A 19,518-nucleotide genomic window follows, 5' to 3' on the forward strand; every position below is an offset into this window, starting at 1 on the left:
TTAGAATCAATTAGTACATATAATATGAGTAATCAATTTGTTACACAAAAATGGCTGAACAAGAACCACTAAACTATTTTAATGGATCCGTAACCTAATGAGAATCTTAACCACTAAGTATTTAATTATATTATTTGTATACTAAAATTAAGTTATTATATCAATTAATTATTGTGTATAAAAATATATAGTTAGTATTTTATAAAATTTTTTTAATATACTATTATAAATAAATTTAATTATTCATCTATTACCGATTTAATTATTTTATTATTATTTTATTGACTGATTATTTAATTAAAAAAATATGTTAATCACCATATATAAATATTTATAAATACATAATAATTAATATTTAGTATATATATAATATTTTTTATTAAACGTTATTTGGGCCACGTTATTATCGTATACAAATTAAAATATAAAGAAAGTTGTAATATAATCATAAAAAATGTAATGTATCACCTAAAAAATACAAAAATAATATATGATTCCAATGAAGAACTGAAATTTAAAAATTATTTTTAAGGAGAATTTTGAATTATACCATCCCAATTAAACAAAAGTAGTAGATTCTTAATGGCCGGGTTATCAATTCTTGTTTGGTACGAGGGATAGATATTAAGCAACTCTAGACTTGAGAATGCTTTTGGTCAGATCATTGGTGAAATCCCAATAAAATTTAATTCATCATCCAACAATAAAAAGTCTAATATATAGGGTCCCAAAATATTTGAATGATCTTCATTTCTCTCCCACTTTTTGCATCATCATATTGTTTGCATACTTATCAAAATTCCAAGGCCTTGGGTATCTGTAGTGGGGTAAATGTGTTTTAGACTCGCTTTGTTCAACAATCTTTAAGAGAGTGCTTAAAAAAGCACACACATATATATGAATTTGGCGGTTTCTTTTTTGATAAATCATGTATTTGGATTTTCCATGAGTTACTTTTCCTTAAAGTTATAAGAGAAAGAAAATTTTTATTAAAAAAAATTAAATGTAAATTTATTAAATTTTAAGGCATTTAATATATTATTGGAAAAATAAAAAATCATTTATTCTTTTAATCAATGTTTTAGAGCATTTTTTTAAGCCAAAGTTCATATATTGTATATACACATTATCAGAATTATCCTAATTTTAAATTTTGATGCGATTTTTATTTTAAATATTTTATTTGCTATTTTTCATTTTTATTAAATTAAGAATATTTATTCTCTTTTGAGATGCCAACAATATATTTATTATATGTCAGCATGGTACCTATTACTAATTAATCCGTCGTTATATTATTATATGTGGCCAAATTATAAAATGACATATGTTACTAATAATTTATGTCTTTAAGTCACGTCAACATGTTGTTAATGGAAATGTGCACTTTTGTGAATCTTAAAAATATAATTAATTGAAAATTCAGGCGAAGTCAATTTCACGTGAAGTTAATACCTGAGAGTCGTTGGATGAAAATTTAATCAAATCAGTCAAATCATCTAACAGCTCTCAGGTATCAACTTCACGTGAAGAGTTTTCACTAATTAATTAATACAATTAGAATCTCGAAGACAATTTTAGTTGAACTTAAGAATCACTTTAAAACTTAACTCCATATATATATATATATATAGCTTTAAGAATCACTTTCTTTTGACGAATCAATACTACCATAATCTTTTTCTCTTCTCTCAATCTCTAATTTGTCACAAGCTATGAAAATGGCTCCTTCTGGAAGGACAAGAAAGACGACAAGAAGAAGAAGAAGAAGAAGCAATTTGAAGAAGAAGCATGAGTCTACAAGCTACTTGATTTCATCCAAAGATTCAGATTCAGAGGTGGTAAATAGTAGCAGCAGTGTTTGTTCAACTCCAAAAGGTGACAAGTTTCGGATACCAGAGATTTCAACATGCCCTCCTCCTCCAAAGAAGCCAAGGATTCTTACAACAAATTCTTCTTTGCGCAAATCATTATCATTCTTTGAACCTCCACAAGACCTTGATGATGTCTTTTTCTGCCTTGCACTATCAACAGATCTTTCTTTTCCTTTTGTTTGCTAAATTATTACAATATATATATAGATATACATAGATAGTGATATATGTATACAAGGCCCATCATCATCATGATATTTTTGAAGTGCATGATTTTATTAGTTTTAGACTATGTTTTTTGAGAGATCTTTAGATTTTGGAGTTGTTCATCTTAGGAACAAAGTTATTATTATTCTTATTATTATCTTCACCCCCTAAATTTAGTTGGGGTGGCTCTATATCTATACAACTGGATTTTGATTTTGATTTTTTTTAATGGTGTATTCAGATTTTTATTTTTATTAATTAAGCTTTAATTTATATAAAGTAATCCTAGCAATACTAGAAGATATATATGTGTTCTAACTTTTTAAATTAGGGTGAGCTAATCAGTACTACGAAAATGAAGTTGATAGTCGAGAACCATCAGATGATTTGACAAATTTAATTAAATTGTTATTTAACGATTTCGACTATCAACTTCATATGAAAACAATTACATTCGAATTTTTTTCATAGGTCTTTCTTGTACTCTGTTTATGTATGATTAAACGCTTCCTTTTTGTATTAATTTCCTCTTCTAATTCTCTCTTATGCACTATTATACACATATGATGATAATCACTTTGAGTTTTAAAGTTTTTAGCCAACACAGTTACTAGTTACATTGTATAAATCAAAAATATATTACAGGTTACAGCATATAGAAAAAATTGTTGTATGCCAATTTCAAATAAATAATCATATTGAATATTAATGTGTTTGAAAATTGTAGTTGGAAAGCCTAAATCCCACTACTCATAATCTACGGCGGCATTATTGTTGTTTGTCTTTGTCTTTGAAAATTTAATAATAACCAAGTTGGGTTGGTCTAGTGGTTAGCTCACTAGTCCGCTTAAGCAAGTGTCGGGGGTTCGAATCCCGCCTTGTGCATGCAGCAACTCATTGGCCAGCGGCAAACCCTTAAATGGAGCTCAGTACCGCGACGGATTAGTCCTTGGCCTGTCGGGTTGGGGGATACCGTGGGAAACCAAAAAAAAAAAAAAAAAATTTAATTTAATATTAATTAGGTAAGTTCAATGGATCAATCAATCCCTATGATCATGCATCAAAGTTATATTAGGGTCCACCACTGATGTTAATTACAAAAACACAATTGAAAAATAATAGTAAAATAACGGCACACGGTTACCGTTAAGTCTGTTAAACAAAGTAAGCTATTTTGACTGCGCAGTGTGAACGCAGCTATTTGTTTTCTGGTGAATATTATGATATCTAAAAATAGTGTTTATTTATTAAAAGAATTAAAAATTAATATTTAATTTAAAATATATAAAAATAAATAATTTTTAAAAACTTAAAATTTATTAATAAAAAATAAATTAAACAAAATTTAGATACCAACATATAAATATTATAGAATTAATTTTGTTTACTAAACATATTACATTTAATTAAATTAATTAAAGTGTGTCAGAACATGTGCCAGTTTGTGTCTGTGAGCTCAGATCCCACATAATTTTCTGTAAGAATCCAATGAAATGGGCCCTCGTGCGGGTCTGTCCATTAATATGTCCTTAGTTAAGGGAATCTTAAGAAATCTTCCAACATTTTTTTTTATAGTATTTTCTAGTTCGAAGGATTAAGCGAATCTAAATTTTATTAAAAAATTTACTATTGGTTTTGATCAAGTGCGTGATAACTTTTCTAGAATCCGAGGTTGCCCAACTTCTTGTTAATTTCATAATAAAATAGTCGAGCCAAATGTATGCATTCACTTCCTTTAAAATCCTATAATAGGTTGTAGAAAATTCATCAATATTACAAATTCTAAAATTTTAAGTTAGAGTATTTGCTCCTCTTGTAAATTAAAATTTATTATTTTACTAGTTTGTTGGATATTATTTCCATGAGAAAAATAAAAGTACTTTTTCTAAAAATTTAAAAAAAAAAAGAAGCAAATTAGTGAAAAGATAATCAAACCAATTTTAAATGTACAATAATTAGAATTTGAAAAATGACTAAAAATAAATCAGACCATCTAATTTAAGAAAGATACAAAATTGACCTACCGAATTGGATTTTTTATTTTTTAAAATCTCAAAATTAATCCACCAATTTTCAACCTTTAAAAAAAAAAAAAAAACTAACTCAAATCAGAGGCTCCAATTTACAACCTTCTAAATTTAAATTTGTCACTCTATAAATCGGAACCTTAGTTTTTTATACCTCCCAAAAACCTGATCTCCAATCTTATTTAAGAACACACCCATCATCCATATCTATGCATATCACCTTCTCTAAAAGCATAACAAAAAAAAAAAAAATGAGCCTACAATCATATTCTCAAGAAAGAGGGAGAAAAAAAATTGGAAATGCAACTTGTTTTGTAGGAATCCAATGTTTGAACCCTCAGTTGATTACATGTGAAATAATATCCTACATACTTTTAATTTTTAATCTAAATAAAAAACAAATGATACCAATACAACTAAATCAAGAAGAAAGCTTTCTTTATTTAATGTGTATGGTCTGCTAACCGATGATAATGCCTTGTTTTTTTTTTCTCCTTTTAATCCTTCCTTTCCTGTTTGTTTTCCACTACTTGAACACCAAAAATATAATATTAGAAAATTTTATAACAGAAATGTTAATTCTCTATTTACCCCACATGACACTGTCTGGGTTGAATATATTTGATCCGAATATCTGAATTTCCATAAAAAGAAAATGGATAGGAATATGATATGTCACCAATTGCTTGAGAAACAAGCCATAACTTTTCAGTTCCACTCCAGCTACTAATTCCTTCAAAATATCCTTTTTTCTACATCAATTTGTATGTACAAGAAAGTTAAATACATGCATTGAGTTAAATGGTTCTGAATTAAATGAGAGTGGCTATAATTAACTTAAAACTAATAGGTTAATAACGCTTATGAACACCAAATATACAAGATAAAAAACATTTTGGAACAGAGTTTGTACATGCATCTTTTAAGCCTTTTGCATTCAACCATTTAGGCAGCCGAAAGAGATCTGATAGCTGCGGATGCCAGATCTTGTAAAACCTTAACTTTTAGTTGTCCCCTCCTGGGAGGAAGGCACGGCGGAGTAAGTTGCGGGGGAGGGAGCAAAGGTGGAGAAATATCCAGTGTTGTGTTTTCCTTTAATGGGGTGGAAATATCATTTGCAAATTGTCTTGGCATGTCAATGTCTTTAGGATTATTAAGAGCAATATCATTTGAAAGTTGTATTGGCATGTCAATGTTGTAAGGAATATTAAGAGCAATATCATCTTTAAATTTTATTGGCATGTCAATGAGGTAAAGATTCTTAAGAGCTTCCAAATTTTGAATAGCATCCGCCCCTTCTATTATTTGAGGGCATGAGCCCAGCCGCAAAACTTCAAGCTTAGGCAGTGCCCCTTTATCTATCTTTAAAGTCCTCAGAGTATTCATCCTCTGCAAGGTTAACTCCTTTAATTTCTCAAACCAACCGCATTTAAAATGTACCTTTGAGTTCCAGCAATAGTGATCAAGATGGAGTTCCAGCAATTCCGGAAGGCCTTCGAGTTTAGGCAATGGATCTTCAGCTAGCCTTGACCCAATCAAGCTTAACTTAATAAGATGCTTAAGCTTGGGAATCCATTCTGGCAATCTCTGTAGAGTCCCATTCAGGTAAAGACGTTGCAGGTTAGCAGGAGGATCAACTAATGCTTGCAGTGCAAGAAATCCGCAGTTTTTGGCTGCCTTGATGGATAGAGAGCAAAGATTGGGCATGTTCTTTATGGCATTACAAACACCATTTCCGTTTACTTCACTTATCCCAACAATGCCCAACTTCTTCATGTTGATCATATTCTCCATTTCTTGAATAATATCATCCCCATTAGCTGTACTCGTATCCACCATCGCAAGACTCTGCAAATCTGTTAAACCCCCAATCCCTCCATTCAACCTGACGCCTAATAAATGCTGCCGATGTTCTTTGGAAGCAAAGGAGTAAGATAAAAAATGTCGCAGCTTAACAAGCTTGTTGATTTCCATAGGTAGCTCGCGTACCTGCGTATCTCTAAGGTTTAGAGTTTGTAGCTTTTGAAGCTTGCCAATGGACTTGGGAATTGTCTTGATTTTCGTCTTCCTTAAGCTCAAATACTTCAAATTCAATAAGTTTCCTACAACTTCAGGAAGATGATCAAGTGGAAAATCTTCAAGGCCTAATGTCACCAAGAGATTGAAACCGGAAAACAAAGATTTTACCACAGATTCTGAAAGTTCTTCAATGCCACAACTAATACAGGATCGCACCCGAACAAAACTTTGATCATTTCCAATAAAAGCACTTTTGTCAATATTCTGGATAGATATACGCCTCGTCCATTCATGAAATCCGAACTGTTGCTTGCTTACCACTTGGCAAAAGTTTAACTCCTCACACTTTCTGACAATAAAGTCATGCATCAAATCATGGACCCTGCAACTTTTAACCTTGCCATTGACAAACACATTGGAGACTTTAACCAAACTTCTACGAATGAGCTCAGCTAAGTAGTCCTCTGCTGCTTCCTCAAGTGTTTGAGCGCCAAACATCTCATTTTCATTCACGAAGCCCTCTGCTACCCATAGCTGAATAAGCGTTGAACACTTGATGGAGTAGTCTTGGGGAAAAAGGCCAAAATACAATAGGCATAACCTGAGATGGTAAGGAAGATCATGATAACTTTCTAGCAAGACTAGATAGAAGCTTCTGAGATGAGGATCACTGGAGAATTTCGAGCGAAGGCTATCATATACCTTTTGCCATTCAGATATTGTTTTCTTCTTAGTTGAAAGGAGGCCTGAAATAACTACAATGGCAAGTGGCACTCCCTCGCACCTCTTAACAAATCTTTGAGACAATTCATTCAGATCTTCAGGACAACCATGATGGTCAAATTGAAATGTCTTCAAAAGAAAAAGCTTCAAAGCATCATCAGCAGGCAATGGTTTTAGCTCGTGGATATGAACCGGAGCAGAACGTCGACAAAATTCAGCTATTCCTCTGTCCCTTGTTGTGATGATGATCCTGCTTCTGATGTTGGTATCATCAGGTAAAGCATATTCCATGCATTCCCAAAAGTTTATTTCCCACACATCATCAAACACGATCATGTAGCTCTTTCCTTGCAAGTAGTCTCTTAGTTTTTGTGTCAAATTACACTTGTCCCCCTCTTTTTCCCTGTTCTCCACAAGATACTTTTTACCATCATTCTCATATAAAGTTTGTATTGTAGTCAGCAAATGTTCCTCTTTGAAGGAATGAGACACAGTGATCCAAGCATAACAATCAAAATCCTCCTTGTGTTTGTTGTAAAGATTCCTTACAATAGCTGTTTTGCCTTTACAGAGATATTAATAACAAAAGAAAAGAAATTAAGTTAGGAAATGGTTATGATATTAGAGAATAGAGAGAATGTTTGTATTTAAATATAAACTATTCTTACATGAATACGTACCATAAGGGGAAAAGAGTATAAACCATAAAGCCACAATAAACTTTAACGAATCACTATTATGGAATTTCAGATCTTTCAATTAGTCCCTAATTGGGATTCATCTATAGTAACAACACTCCAGTAACTTAGATAAACTCTTAAGTATAAAACTACTTGTAAAGTCTTCAAAGTAATAACTGAGAAACATGAATATTACCGAGTCCTCCTTCGCCGACAACGGAGATGATGGTGCGCCTGGCTTCTCTATGTATGAGCCATTCAGTGAGCAACTTCTTGGCATAATCAACTCCCACAAGTTCATCATCTCTAATAAAATGGGCACCCATTCGAAGGTCATAGCATGTTCGTTCAGCCACATTTTGTTCTGATGATGGACTGAGCCCAAGAGCTTGCTTATCTTCATAGAGCTTCCGTATGGATGCTGTGACATTCTCAATCTCAGATGCCATCCGGTGCCGGGGTACCACAGTTGTTATCATGAAAACAAACTTGGATAGCATGCTGTGGCTTACATAACAAGATTCAGAGAAGAAACAAAACTTAGTTAAATCCAATTAACAGACAACTAGCCTATAGCTTATATAATTCCCTTTTATCAACTAAAATTTAAGTGGCTATTGTATGTGCTAGTCTATGTTATGCATGTCAACTCTCTCTTTTTTTTATCAGGTCATTAGGTGTAAATCCTCGAGTATGTATCAACCGGGAGCCAACCATCCCTAACTTCGTTAGACTTCAACCTTCAGTGGGTGATGGGAGACTGGCTACGAAAACTGCTGCATAGGTGTCACTGAGTTAATACCTTTGAAGTTACACTTGTACCTCAATTTAGTTTCCCAACTTGGTATAATGCCTGGCCCTGTTTCCGTCATAGAACCGTAGCCTGCTAAGATAGGCTAACGCCTGTCACACTTAAAGATTATTTGATGTGTCAATTGAAACTTTTTACCTCAAATTGCTCCTTAAGAAATGTTTAAAACCTTTAAGTGAAATTAAAATTTGGCTTTTAAAACCTTCATACTTCATAGTGAGATAATTGAGGTAAAAAAGTTTTAATTACCACGTCCAATAGCCATTAAAAAGTCCAATGTGGTAACCATTGGTCTATTTTAGCACATTAACAGTTATGTGACAAAAACAAGTCAGAAACTAACATGAGTCATGAATGCTAAGTTTGGGAGACCAAATTGAGTAAATTGAAATTTTGGGACCACATCGGGACACAAGTGTAACCTTAGGACCAATTTGAATATAATCTGATGAAAACTGACTAACTGAGAGTCGTTAAATAATTTGACTGATTTGACTAAATTTTCATGTAACTCAGCTATCAACTTAGTTGCCACTCCTAAGGATTCGGTCACGACTTCTAAGCAACCCAAACAGCTACTACTGGCGCTAACTCTCTCCTTGCACAACACAAAGCTTATTTTGAGAGTAAAGTACATTAGCTTAGGGTTTTGACTTTGATTTCTAATGTATAAAGAATAATACATGAAAAGCAGAGATATAATTGGCAAGTAAAGAAGATCCTTGCCTTTGAGATGGGTGAGGTGCAAGTTTGATCATGTAAAAGTCAACGGCATCTTCGATGCGAAAGGCAGCATGCCTGAGTTGGTTGACCCACACCTTGACCGCGTGGTTGGAGGTGTCTGCAGTGTCTGCCTTGGCATCAGCATCCTTCAAGTAAGCCTGTATCAAACACAGCTCCACTTTCAGTCCTTCAACTTTCGTCCGTACAACTCCAAGCAGCGTCACTTCCTCATTCAGCAGCTGCGCCAGCTTCGTAATCAAGCTGTCCACCGCAACTGATGCCATCTCAACAACAAATCAAAATGGAGGAGCACTAGGGATCCATCAGAGGAGCATTTTATGATCAACCACTTTTTAGTTTTTCATGGCTATGGCTGCCATGTTTGATAGAGTGAGACCCGTGCATACTGCATAGACCCGCGTGATGCACGCATGGTATATAGAGCAATGCTAGGCCAACAATTTTGTTATTGTTAGCCATCAATTAGCCATCAATGACCCCTAGACTTTTTCTGGTATATAATATATTTTAGGAAGAGTTTTAAGTGTACCGAAAACATTAATATTCTAGTTGTTTTAACCGTTGATCTAAATTATAAAATATATATTAATTAAAATTAACTATTAAAATAACTGAAAGTTTTCGATATTCTTAAAATTTTTTCTATACTTTAATAAATACAGTAAAGTACTTAAAATTTATATTTGGGACATCTTACTGTCTATTGAAACAAAAAAAAATACTAACAAAATTGAAGATAATATATCTATATCTGTTATTTTAAAAAATTTTATAAATATTTTTTTAGAAATTAATATATTTAAAGTATAAATTTTTAAGAATTTATTTATTATTTTATTTTAATAAATATTATAATATTTAAAAATTAATTAAAATGCATGTAAATTAATGTTAAATTTGATATAGAATATTTTGTAGTACAAAAATTTTATATATTAAACTTGTATAAAGTTGTATTTTTATTTTTTTATTTTTGTATTTATTTTAATTGACAAACTTAATTTTTATTTATCTTTCTTTTTAATTTTTGGTTGTTGCTGAATTGTTTTTTTTTGTGTCATATATTTTTGTGACAATATATTCTTTTTGAATGGTTAACTTGTATGTATTTTTATTATCTTTTTTGTTTTATCTTTATATGTATATTCTTTGTCTAAAAATGTGTCTTTGATTTGTTTTGTTTTTTTTCTTAATTTTTTGATTGGTATGACATCTTCGTCTAGTAATATTAGAATTGGTAAAATTAGTTTCTATAATCAATAAAGAATATAAATTAGCCATATAAATAATATTTTGAATTATTAAAATTTTTTGTAATATTACTTGTTTTATTTATTATAATAGAGATTGAGTTTTAGGATTTTTCGTTAGAATAAATATTTTAATAATTGAGAATCTTTTTTAAGATTAAAATCATTTACTTTAACTTTAAATACAAGCGTGATATAAATCTAAAATAATATTAAAAAGAGGCTTGTTACACATACAAGTCTTTTTGACTTACAAGTTTTACAAGTTACTACACATTAGGGTCTTTTAATGCGTTATTCAGTTTCCAAAGTGCTACACTCACCGTGAATTATGAACGACTCCTCTTCCTCTTCCTCTTCCTCTTCACTCACCGTGGATTATGAACAACTCTTCTTCTTCCTCTTCCTCTTCCTCTTCACTCACCGTGGATTATGAACAACTCTTCTTCTTCCATGTATTTCTTCGTTATTCTCTTTGTCTTTTCATTAGTTGTTTTACTTGCGTTTGACCGTTTATTACTGGTATTCTTGCTTCGTTTTTTTTCGATTTTCATGGTTTCTAAAATCAAGCTTTGAAATCGTTTTGAAGATAATGGAACTTCAGAAATATACCCAAACGATTACAGAAATACACCCAAACGATTATAGAAATACACCCAAACGATATTTCTTCGTTATTCTCTTTGCCTTTTCATTAGTTGTTTTACTTGCATTTATTACTGGTATTCTTGCTTCTTTTTTTTCGATTTTCATGGTTTCTGAAATCAAACTTTGAAATCGTTTTGAAAATAATAGAACTTCAGAAATACACCCAAACGATTATAGAAATACACCCAAACGATATTTCTTCGTTATTCTCTTTGCCTTTTCATTAGTTGTTTTACTCGTTTATTACTGGTATTCTTGCTTCTTTTTTTTCGATTTTCATGGTTTCTGAAATCAAGCTTTGAAATCGTTTTGAAAATAATGAAACTTCAGAAATACACCCAAATGATTACAGAAATACACCCAAAGGACACCTTATGCATAATTCAGAACTCTTTCTCTTTCTCCTCCTCATATTCTGCTGCTTCTTCTTCTTCAAAAATGATTTCAGAGCTTGATATCAAAAAATAATGGAAATCAAGAATAACGAAAAAAGAAAGCCTTAGAAAATTCAGTGAGAAATTCGGTAAAAATGACAGTTTCAAGAAATACGAGTGATTCACAAAATTCACTATCCGGGTATTGAAAGCGAACCAATTCTCAACAATGGCGAAAAGTGGCTGACTATACACCTGCACCAAAAAAGTGAAAGAGATACTTATTTTAAAACAGAGAGAATATCATAGCAAACATGATAAACTACACAATTATTTGATGATAGTTTACTCCAACAGTGAAATTAGAGAACCACATAAAAAATTTAGAATAATGCTACATATCTAAGTCTTTTTCTTAATCAAGTCCAACCAAGTTGGTCTAACATAACAAAAAACAATTATGACTAGTATTATTCTACGTCTTATTATTTATTTTGGTTGGACTATTCATAAAAAGACTTAGATGTGTATGATTACTCTAAAATTTAACGTTTGATATATATACTAAAACTATGTTGTATTTGTGTACCTGATATGCACCAACAAGGTGAACCACAATACAAACATTGGCAAAGTTAACAAGCCAATAATACTTGGAGGATCCAAAACCTGTTAAGAGGTTTCCTGGTGTGTCATTACCAAAGGCTGCATATCCAGCTCCTCCACAGCCAAGGTAGAAGAACGTTGTGATTGCGACCGATATCACAGAGGCCTTCTTCATAGTTTGGTTTTCCGGTGGAGGCGACTTCAGAGTATCCTTCAACAATCAAAGGAACTTATATTAGAATCTATAGTAGTTAAGTTCTGATATGATCATAGGGAAGATATACCTGAATTTCCAAGAGAATTGTTGAGAACGGATAGGAATATGATATGTCACCAAGTGCTTGAGCAACAAGCCATAACTTTTCAGTTCTACTCCTGCTACTGATTCCTTCAATGCTACCTTCAACATATCCTTTTTTTTCTACATCAATTTGTATGTACAAGAAAGTTAAATACATGCATTGAGTTGAATGGTTCTGAATTACCTGAGAGTTGCTATAATTAACTTAAAACTAATAGGTCAATAACGCTTATGAATACCAAATATACAACATGAAAAACATTTTGGAACAGAGTTTGTACATGCATTTTTTAAGCTTTTTGCATTCAACCACGGCGCACCTCCATTTAGGCAGCCGAAAGAAATCTGATAGCTGTGGATGCCACATCTTGTAAAACCTTAACTTTTACTTGTCCCCTCCTGGGAGGAAGGCGCGGCGGAGTAAGTTGCGGGGGAGGGAGCAAAGGTGGAGAAATATACAGTGTTGTGTTTTCCTTTAATGGGGTAGAAATATCATTTGCAAATTGTCTTGGCATGTCAATGTCGTAAGGATTATTAAGAGCAATATCATATGAAAATTGTATTGGCATGTCAATGAGGTAAAGATTCTTAAGAGCTTCCAAATTTTGAATAGCATCCGCCCCTTCTATTATTTGAGGGCATGAGCCCAGCCGCAAGACTTCAAGCTTAGGCAATGCCCCTTTATCTATCTTTAAAGTCCTCAGAGTATTCATCCTCTGCAAGGTTAACTCCTTTAATTTCTCAAACCAGCCGCATTTAAAATGTACCTCTTCACTCTCACAATAGTGATCAAGATGGAGTTCCAGCAATTCTGGCAGGCCTTCAAGTTTAGGCAATGGATCTTCAGCTAGCCTTGACCCTATCAAGCGTAACTTAATAAGATGCTTAAGCTTCGGAATCCATTCTGGCAATCTCTGCAGAGGCCCATTCAGGTAAAGACGTTGCAGGTTAGCAGGAGGATCAACTATTGCTTGCAGCACAAGAAATCCACAGTTTTCGGCTGCCTTGATGGATAGAGAGCAAAGATTGGGCATGTTCTTTATGGCATTGCAAACACTACTTCCATTGACTTCACTTAACTCAACAATGCCCAACTTCTTCATATTGATCATATTCTCCATTTCTCGAATAATTCCATCCCCATTAGCTGTACTTGTATCCACCATCGCAAGACTCTGCAAATCTGTTAAACCCCCAATCCCTCCATTCAACCTGAAGCCTAATAAATGTTGCCAATGTTCTTTGGAACCGAAGGAATAAGATAAAAGATGTCGCAGCTTAACAAGTTTATTGATTTCCATAGGTAGCTCTAGTACTTGTGTATCTCTAAGGTTTAGAGTTTGTAGCTTTTGAAGCTTGCCAATGGACTTGGGAATTGTCTTGATTTTCGTCTTCCTTAAGCTCAAATACTTCAAATTCAATAAGTTTCCTACAACTTCAGGAAGATGATCAAGTGGAAAATCTTCAAGGCCTAATGTCACCAAGAGATTGAAACCGGAGAACAAAGATTTTACCACAGATTCTGAAAGTTCTTCAATGCCACAACTAAGACAGGATCGCACCCGAACAAAACTTTGATCATTTCCAATAAAAGCACTTTTGTCAATATTCTGGATTGATATACGCCTCGTCCATTCATGAAATCCGAACTGTTGCTTGCTCACCACTTGGCAAAAGTTTAACTCCTCACACTTTCTGACAATAAAGTCATGCATCAAATCATGGACCCTGCAACTTTTAACCTTGCCATTGACAAACACATTGGAGACTTTAACCAAGCTTCTACGAATGAGCTCAGCTAAGTAGTCTTCTGCTGCTTCCTCAAGTGTTTGATCTCCAAACATCTCATTTTCATTCACAAAGCCCTCTGCTACCCATAGGCGAATAAGCGTTGAACACTTAACGGAGTAATCTTGGGGGAAAAGGCCAAAGTACAAAAGGCATAACCTCAGATGGTAAGGAAGATCATGATAACTTTCTAGCAAGACCAGATAGAAGCTTCTAAGATGAGGATCGGTGGAGAATTTTGAGCGGAGGCTATCATATACCTTTTGCCATTCAGATACAGTTTTCTTCTTAGTTGAAAGGAGGCCCGAAATAACTACAATGGCAAGTGGCACTCCCTTGCACCTCTTAACAAATCTTTGAGACAAATCATTCAGATCTTGAGGACAACCATGATGGTCAAATTGAAATGTCTTCAAAAGAAAAAGCTTCAAAGCATCATCAGCAGGTAATGGTTTTAGTTCGTGGATATGAACCGGAGCAGAACGTTGACAAAATTCAGCTATTCCTCTGTCCCTTGTTGTGATGATGATCCTGCTTCTGATGTTGGTATCAGCAGGTAAAGCAAATTCCATGCATTCCCAAAAGTTTATTTCCCACACATCATCAAACACGATCATGTAGCTCTTTCCTTGCAAGTAGTCTCTTAGTTTTTGTGTCAAATTACACTTGTCCACCTCTTTTTCCCTGATTCCCTCCACAGGATACTTTTTACCATCATTCTCATACAAAGTTTGTATTATAGTCTGCAAATGTTCCTCTTTGAAGGAATGAGACACAGTTATCCAAGCATAACAATCAAAATCCTCCTTATGTTTGTTGTAGAGATTCCTAACAATTGCTGTTTTCCCTTTACGGAGATATTAATAAGAACAAAAGAAAGAAATTAAGTTAGAAAATGGTTTTATATAAATATAAACTGTTCTTCCATTAATTACGTCTCACACGGGGAAAAGAGTATAAAGCCACAATAAATTTTAACAAATCACTAGTATGGATTTTAAAATCTTTCAATTAGTCCGTAACATTTCAATAATATTTTGGGATTCATCTCTAATAACAACTCCTCTAAGTATAAAACTAGTTGTAAAATCTTTTTAAAGTATATCTGAATATTTATTATAGGAGATTACGTATTTATTATTATGATTCTCTTAATACCTATAAATACCCTTTTATACTGTATCATTCAAAACAACTTGAATAGATAACTTGAATACACTCAATAATACACAAATTCTTTTTTCAGCTTGTTTCTAACAGTAATAACTGAGCAATAAGAATATTACCGAGTCCCCCTTCGCCTACGACGGAGATGATGGTGCGCCTGGCTTCTCCATGTATGAGCCAATCAGTGAGCAAATTCTTGGCATAATCAACTCCCACAAGTTCATCATCCCTAATAAAATGGGAACCCATTCGAAGGTCATAGCGTATTCGTTCAGCCACATTTTGTTCTGATGATGGAGTGAGCCCAAGAGCATGCTTATCTTCGTAGAGCTTCCGTATGGACGCTGTCACGTTCACAATCTCAGATGTGATCCGGTGCCTGGGTACCACACTTGTTATCACCAAACAAAACTTACACAGCATACCACGCCTTTCATCACAACAAACCAAAGTTAGTTAATTTGCAACTAACAAACTACAAACTCATAGCTTATATAATGGTAAAGGCTCGCAGTTCTGTGACTCCTTAAGTAACAATTTAGTCAAATATGTCTAATAATTTTTATCTGAAGACAAATACACGTCAGTTTCTGACAATGAATTATAGCTCAAAAGGTATAGTTTCTCCATACTCATCTAAGAGTTTGCGGGTATGAATCTCCTATCTTTGGTAAAAAAAAAAATACACGTAAGTTTCTACCTTTTCTCTCGCTACTTTGTTTATTTCCTATTCTAACATTTATGCAAATCAAATGCTTGCCTTTGAGATGGGTGAGGTGCTAGTTTGATGATGTAAAAGTCAACGGCATCTTCGATGCGAAAGGAAGCACGTCTGAGTTGGTTGACCCAAACCTTGACGGCGTGGGAGGAGGTGTCAGCAGTATCTGCCTTGGCATCAGCATCCTTCAAGTAAGCTTGGATCAAACACAGCTCATCTCTCACTCCTTCAACTTTCGTCCGCACATCTCTCAGCAGCGTCACTTCCTCATTCAGTAACCGCGCCAGCTTCATAATCAAGCTGTCCACCGCAACTGATGCCATCAAAATGGAAGAGATAGTTCACAGATAATGCAAATTAAACTTCAACTCACCTCTTCCCTTTTGCCTTTAACTTATTCCCTGCTTTACTTTAGCTTTGCCTTTATACTTTTTCTTAAGTAACATTTCTTCTCAATTAACCAATGAATCATATGTTTACAAATAAATAAATATATAGGAATCTGTATTTGATATCTCAATTTTTTTATTATGTTATTATTATTCTAATTATTTAGTAAAAAAATGTGTAAATCAATATGTATAAATAAATATACGTAAATATATAACAACTAATTTAACATTTTTGTTGCCAATAAACTATAACTCAAATGACATAATTTTCTCATACTCAGCTAAAAGATTGCAGATTTGAGTCCCTTTATCTGGTAAAAATCTTTTTACCTTCTTAATGAACATATAATAAAACTTGTGTTAAACATATGCAAATGATATATGAAAATGAATAGTGAGTAGTTTCTCTGGGATTCTTTGACTTGTTTTCAGCTTAATTTTTGAGTTACTATTCCCTGAATGGAACCAACGAGAGTAAACAAACCAAAAACAAAGCCTAAAATGCTTAAACTCCGAAGCATGATCCACTTAGCACTCCATGCTTCAGTATTAGACAGACCTAAGTACATTTCCACTGGAAAATATATGGTTAATGGCCAAAAGATTAAGCTTCCTAGTACTCCCAAAATCTGGTTGAAGTAAGGGAACATCAATGCAATCACTGTGGTTGATGCCACGTAAGCGGTTCGGAAAGAAAGCCTCAGAAAATTCAGTTCAAAATCCGGTAAAAATAGCAGTTTCAAGAAATATGAGTGATTCACAAATTCACTATCCGGGTATTGAAAGCGGAACCAATTCTCAACAATGGCAAAAAGTGGCTGACTATACACCTGCACCAAAAAAGTGAAAGAGATACTTATTTTAAAACAGAGAAAATACCATAGGAGACATGATAAACTACACAATTATTTGATGATAGTTTACTCCAACAGTGAAATTAGACAACCATATAAAAAATTTAGAATAATACTATATATCTAAGTTTTTTTTGTTAATTAAGTCTATCTAAGTTGGTCTAACATAACGAAAAGCAGTTATGACTAGTATTATTCTAAGTCTTATTGTTTATTTTGGTTGGACTATGATTAATAAAAAGACTTAGATGTGTAGTAATATTCTAAAATTTATCGTTTGATATATATACTAAGACTATGTTGTATTTGTGTACCTGATATGCACCAACAAGGTGAACCACAATACAAACATTGGCAAAGTTAACAAGCCAATAATACTTGGAGGATCCAAAACCTGTTAAGAGGTTTCCTGGTGTATCATTACCAAAAGCTGCATATCCAGCTCCTCCACAGCCAAGGTAGAAGAACGTTGTGATCGCCACCGATATCACAGAGGCCTTCTTCATAGTTTGGTTTTCCGGTGGAGGTGACTTCAGAGTATCCTTCAACAATCAAAGCAACTTATATTAGAATCTATAGTAGTTAAGTTCTGGTATGATCATAGAACAGATATACCTGAATTTCCAAGAGAATTGTTGAGAATGGATAGGAATATGATATGTCACCAAGTGCTTGAGCAACAAGCCATAACTTTTCAGTTCTACTCCTGCTTCTGATTCCTTCAATGCTACCTTCAACATACCCTTTTTCTGCATCAAATTGTAGAGTAAGAAAGTTAAATGCTTTTGAATTGTAGCTTGCAACCGCACGAATCAAGCAACTGTCTAAAGAGTAAAGACCATACCTTTGATTTGCAGAATGGAAAGTCCCATTCCTATGAAAGAATAAGCAAATGACATGATTGAAGCAACAACCGAAAGCCATTCAATGTTATGGAAGTTAGGTATCTGTGAGAGTACAACTTGTATAGCCCCAAAAATTAGCATATAATATGCATCTACAAACTCACAGGCTACTTCTTCTTCATTGGTATGGTAACAAATTGAAACCAAGATTGTTCTGTAGTCACAAACTAAACTAATATCAGCAATAATGCATATAACAAGAGAGTACTAGTCTATAAGTCTAAGATGATGCACCTTATGCTGATAGCTGATGTAATAACATAAGCAATTCCAAAACCATATAAGCTTATATTCACAAGAAGGCCACATAACCGTCCATTCTTTAGTCCTGTAATTCAGCCAACAAGAATCTTGATGCAAAGACTTAAAAAGAGTAAGAATAATCTAAGAGACAGAGACCGAAATAAATTTCAGTATTCTATTTGGTGCAAAGTAAGAGACAGAAATTGAAATAAGAATAAAACTCTAATTTAATTTGTACAAAGGATAAAATTGAAATTAATTAATTAAAATGAAGGTATTTTAGATATAAAATATTATTAAAATTTCAGTCACCGTCTCTGAACATTTCAGTCCCATGTGTCCCTGAAATACTGAAATTTTAAGGACGGAGACAGAAATTTTAGTACCAGTTTTTAAGCCAACAAACATGATACTGTGTCTCAGTCTCTTAATCTCTGTTACAGTGCCTCAAAACAACCACTAAAGAAAAGTAACGATGAGAATGTACCTAGATGAGAATGAACAGCATCAAGGTAAGAGGCACTACGGTGAGGTCCAAATTGAGGATGTGGAGAACGGTAAGTGTTGGAGAGAAGGAAAGAAGAAATGAGAGTGAATGAGGCAATGATGAGAATGGAGAATGGCCCTGCAATCCATCCAAGCTGTCCAACACTCCATGCCAGAGACAGCACTCCTGATCCTATCACTCCTGTCACTATGTGCGCCACCGCCGTCCACACCGTCCCTATTCATCATTCGTTCATTCGTTCATTCATTCTTCTACATTTCGGCCGCAATATTGTTGCTGCAGTGCCAACTGTCTTGGCAATTGGCTCTGCACCAATTATTATTGCGGCCGTTACATGTAGATTTTGAGACATGACAAAAACAAACCTGTTCTTTTGAGAGGGTGAGAGAGCAACAATGGTGTCTTGTCACCATTACTTGAATCTGGTTCTGCTGCTAACCCCATGTATGTTTCTTGCTTTTAAGGTTTGTTGAGATCAATCCTCAATAGAGATGAGAAGTTGTTGACTCTTTATATCCGCCTCTTCCTCACTATAAAAGCATAATAACGAATCGCATTTAAGGTTTTCTACTTTTATTGACAGAGCATGAATTATTACTTCTTTTTTTATGAGGTTTCTTGTTGGTATTATTAAAGTATGTAACGTGAGAATGACATGATCAACATGTAGATGGAAAAC

General features: G+C 33.6%; 4 protein-coding genes across 7 annotated transcripts; all 4 read right to left on the reverse strand.

Annotated features, from left to right (window-relative positions):
• Nucleotides 1-4,781: 4,781 nt before the first annotated feature.
• Nucleotides 4,782-9,565, reverse strand: LOC112701770 (disease resistance protein RPM1). Of its 2 annotated transcripts, none has more exons than XM_025752524.3 (3): nt 9,068-9,565; nt 7,727-8,031; nt 4,782-7,413 (listed from the first exon to the last, which is right to left on the reverse strand). In XM_025752524.3, the coding sequence occupies exons 1-3, from the start codon at nt 9,346-9,348 to the stop codon at nt 5,054-5,056; spliced, it is 2,946 nt and encodes a 981-aa protein (XP_025608309.1). In that variant the 5' UTR covers nt 9,349-9,565; the 3' UTR covers nt 4,782-5,053. The 2 variants fall into 2 exon arrangements, with proteins under 2 accessions (XP_025608309.1, XP_025608308.1); XM_025752523.3 differs by having other exon boundaries at nt 7,727-8,037; nt 9,068-9,484.
• Nucleotides 9,566-11,141: 1,576 nt separating this feature from the next.
• Nucleotides 11,142-12,590, reverse strand: LOC140174537 (probable amino acid permease 7). Its single transcript, XM_072199825.1, has 5 exons — nt 12,585-12,590; nt 12,449-12,458; nt 12,248-12,384; nt 11,947-12,174; nt 11,142-11,612 (listed from the first exon to the last, which is right to left on the reverse strand). The coding sequence occupies exons 1-5, from the start codon at nt 12,588-12,590 to the stop codon at nt 11,367-11,369; spliced, it is 627 nt and encodes a 208-aa protein (XP_072055926.1). The 3' UTR covers nt 11,142-11,366.
• On the reverse strand, nt 12,546-16,530 carry LOC112701771 (disease resistance protein RPM1). 3 transcript variants are annotated; one of them, XM_072199873.1, is made up of 4 exons: nt 16,311-16,441; nt 15,980-16,237; nt 15,339-15,649; nt 12,585-14,899 (listed from the first exon to the last, which is right to left on the reverse strand). In XM_072199873.1, the coding sequence occupies exons 2-4, from the start codon at nt 16,228-16,230 to the stop codon at nt 12,591-12,593; spliced, it is 2,871 nt and encodes a 956-aa protein (XP_072055974.1). In that variant the 5' UTR covers nt 16,231-16,237; nt 16,311-16,441; the 3' UTR covers nt 12,585-12,590. The 3 variants fall into 3 exon arrangements, with proteins under 3 accessions (XP_029143643.1, XP_072055974.1, XP_072055975.1); XM_029287810.2 differs by having other exon boundaries at nt 12,546-14,899; nt 15,980-16,495; XM_072199874.1 differs by having other exon boundaries at nt 15,339-15,598; nt 15,980-16,530.
• Nucleotides 16,531-16,558: 28 nt separating this feature from the next.
• On the reverse strand, nt 16,559-19,449 carry LOC112701772 (probable amino acid permease 7). The gene is made up of 7 exons (XM_025752529.3): nt 19,205-19,449; nt 18,819-19,055; nt 18,323-18,416; nt 18,028-18,242; nt 17,799-17,932; nt 17,498-17,725; nt 16,559-17,159 (listed from the first exon to the last, which is right to left on the reverse strand). Exons 1-7 carry the CDS (start codon nt 19,281-19,283, stop codon nt 16,758-16,760), a joined length of 1,389 nt encoding a protein of 462 aa, XP_025608314.1. The 5' UTR covers nt 19,284-19,449; the 3' UTR covers nt 16,559-16,757.
• Between the last annotated feature and the right edge of the window lie 69 nt (nt 19,450-19,518).

Source organism: Arachis hypogaea, chromosome 7 (genome assembly GCF_003086295.3).
Source record: "Arachis hypogaea cultivar Tifrunner chromosome 7, arahy.Tifrunner.gnm2.J5K5, whole genome shotgun sequence".
Classification (NCBI taxonomy): Eukaryota; Viridiplantae; Streptophyta; class Magnoliopsida; order Fabales; family Fabaceae; genus Arachis; species Arachis hypogaea.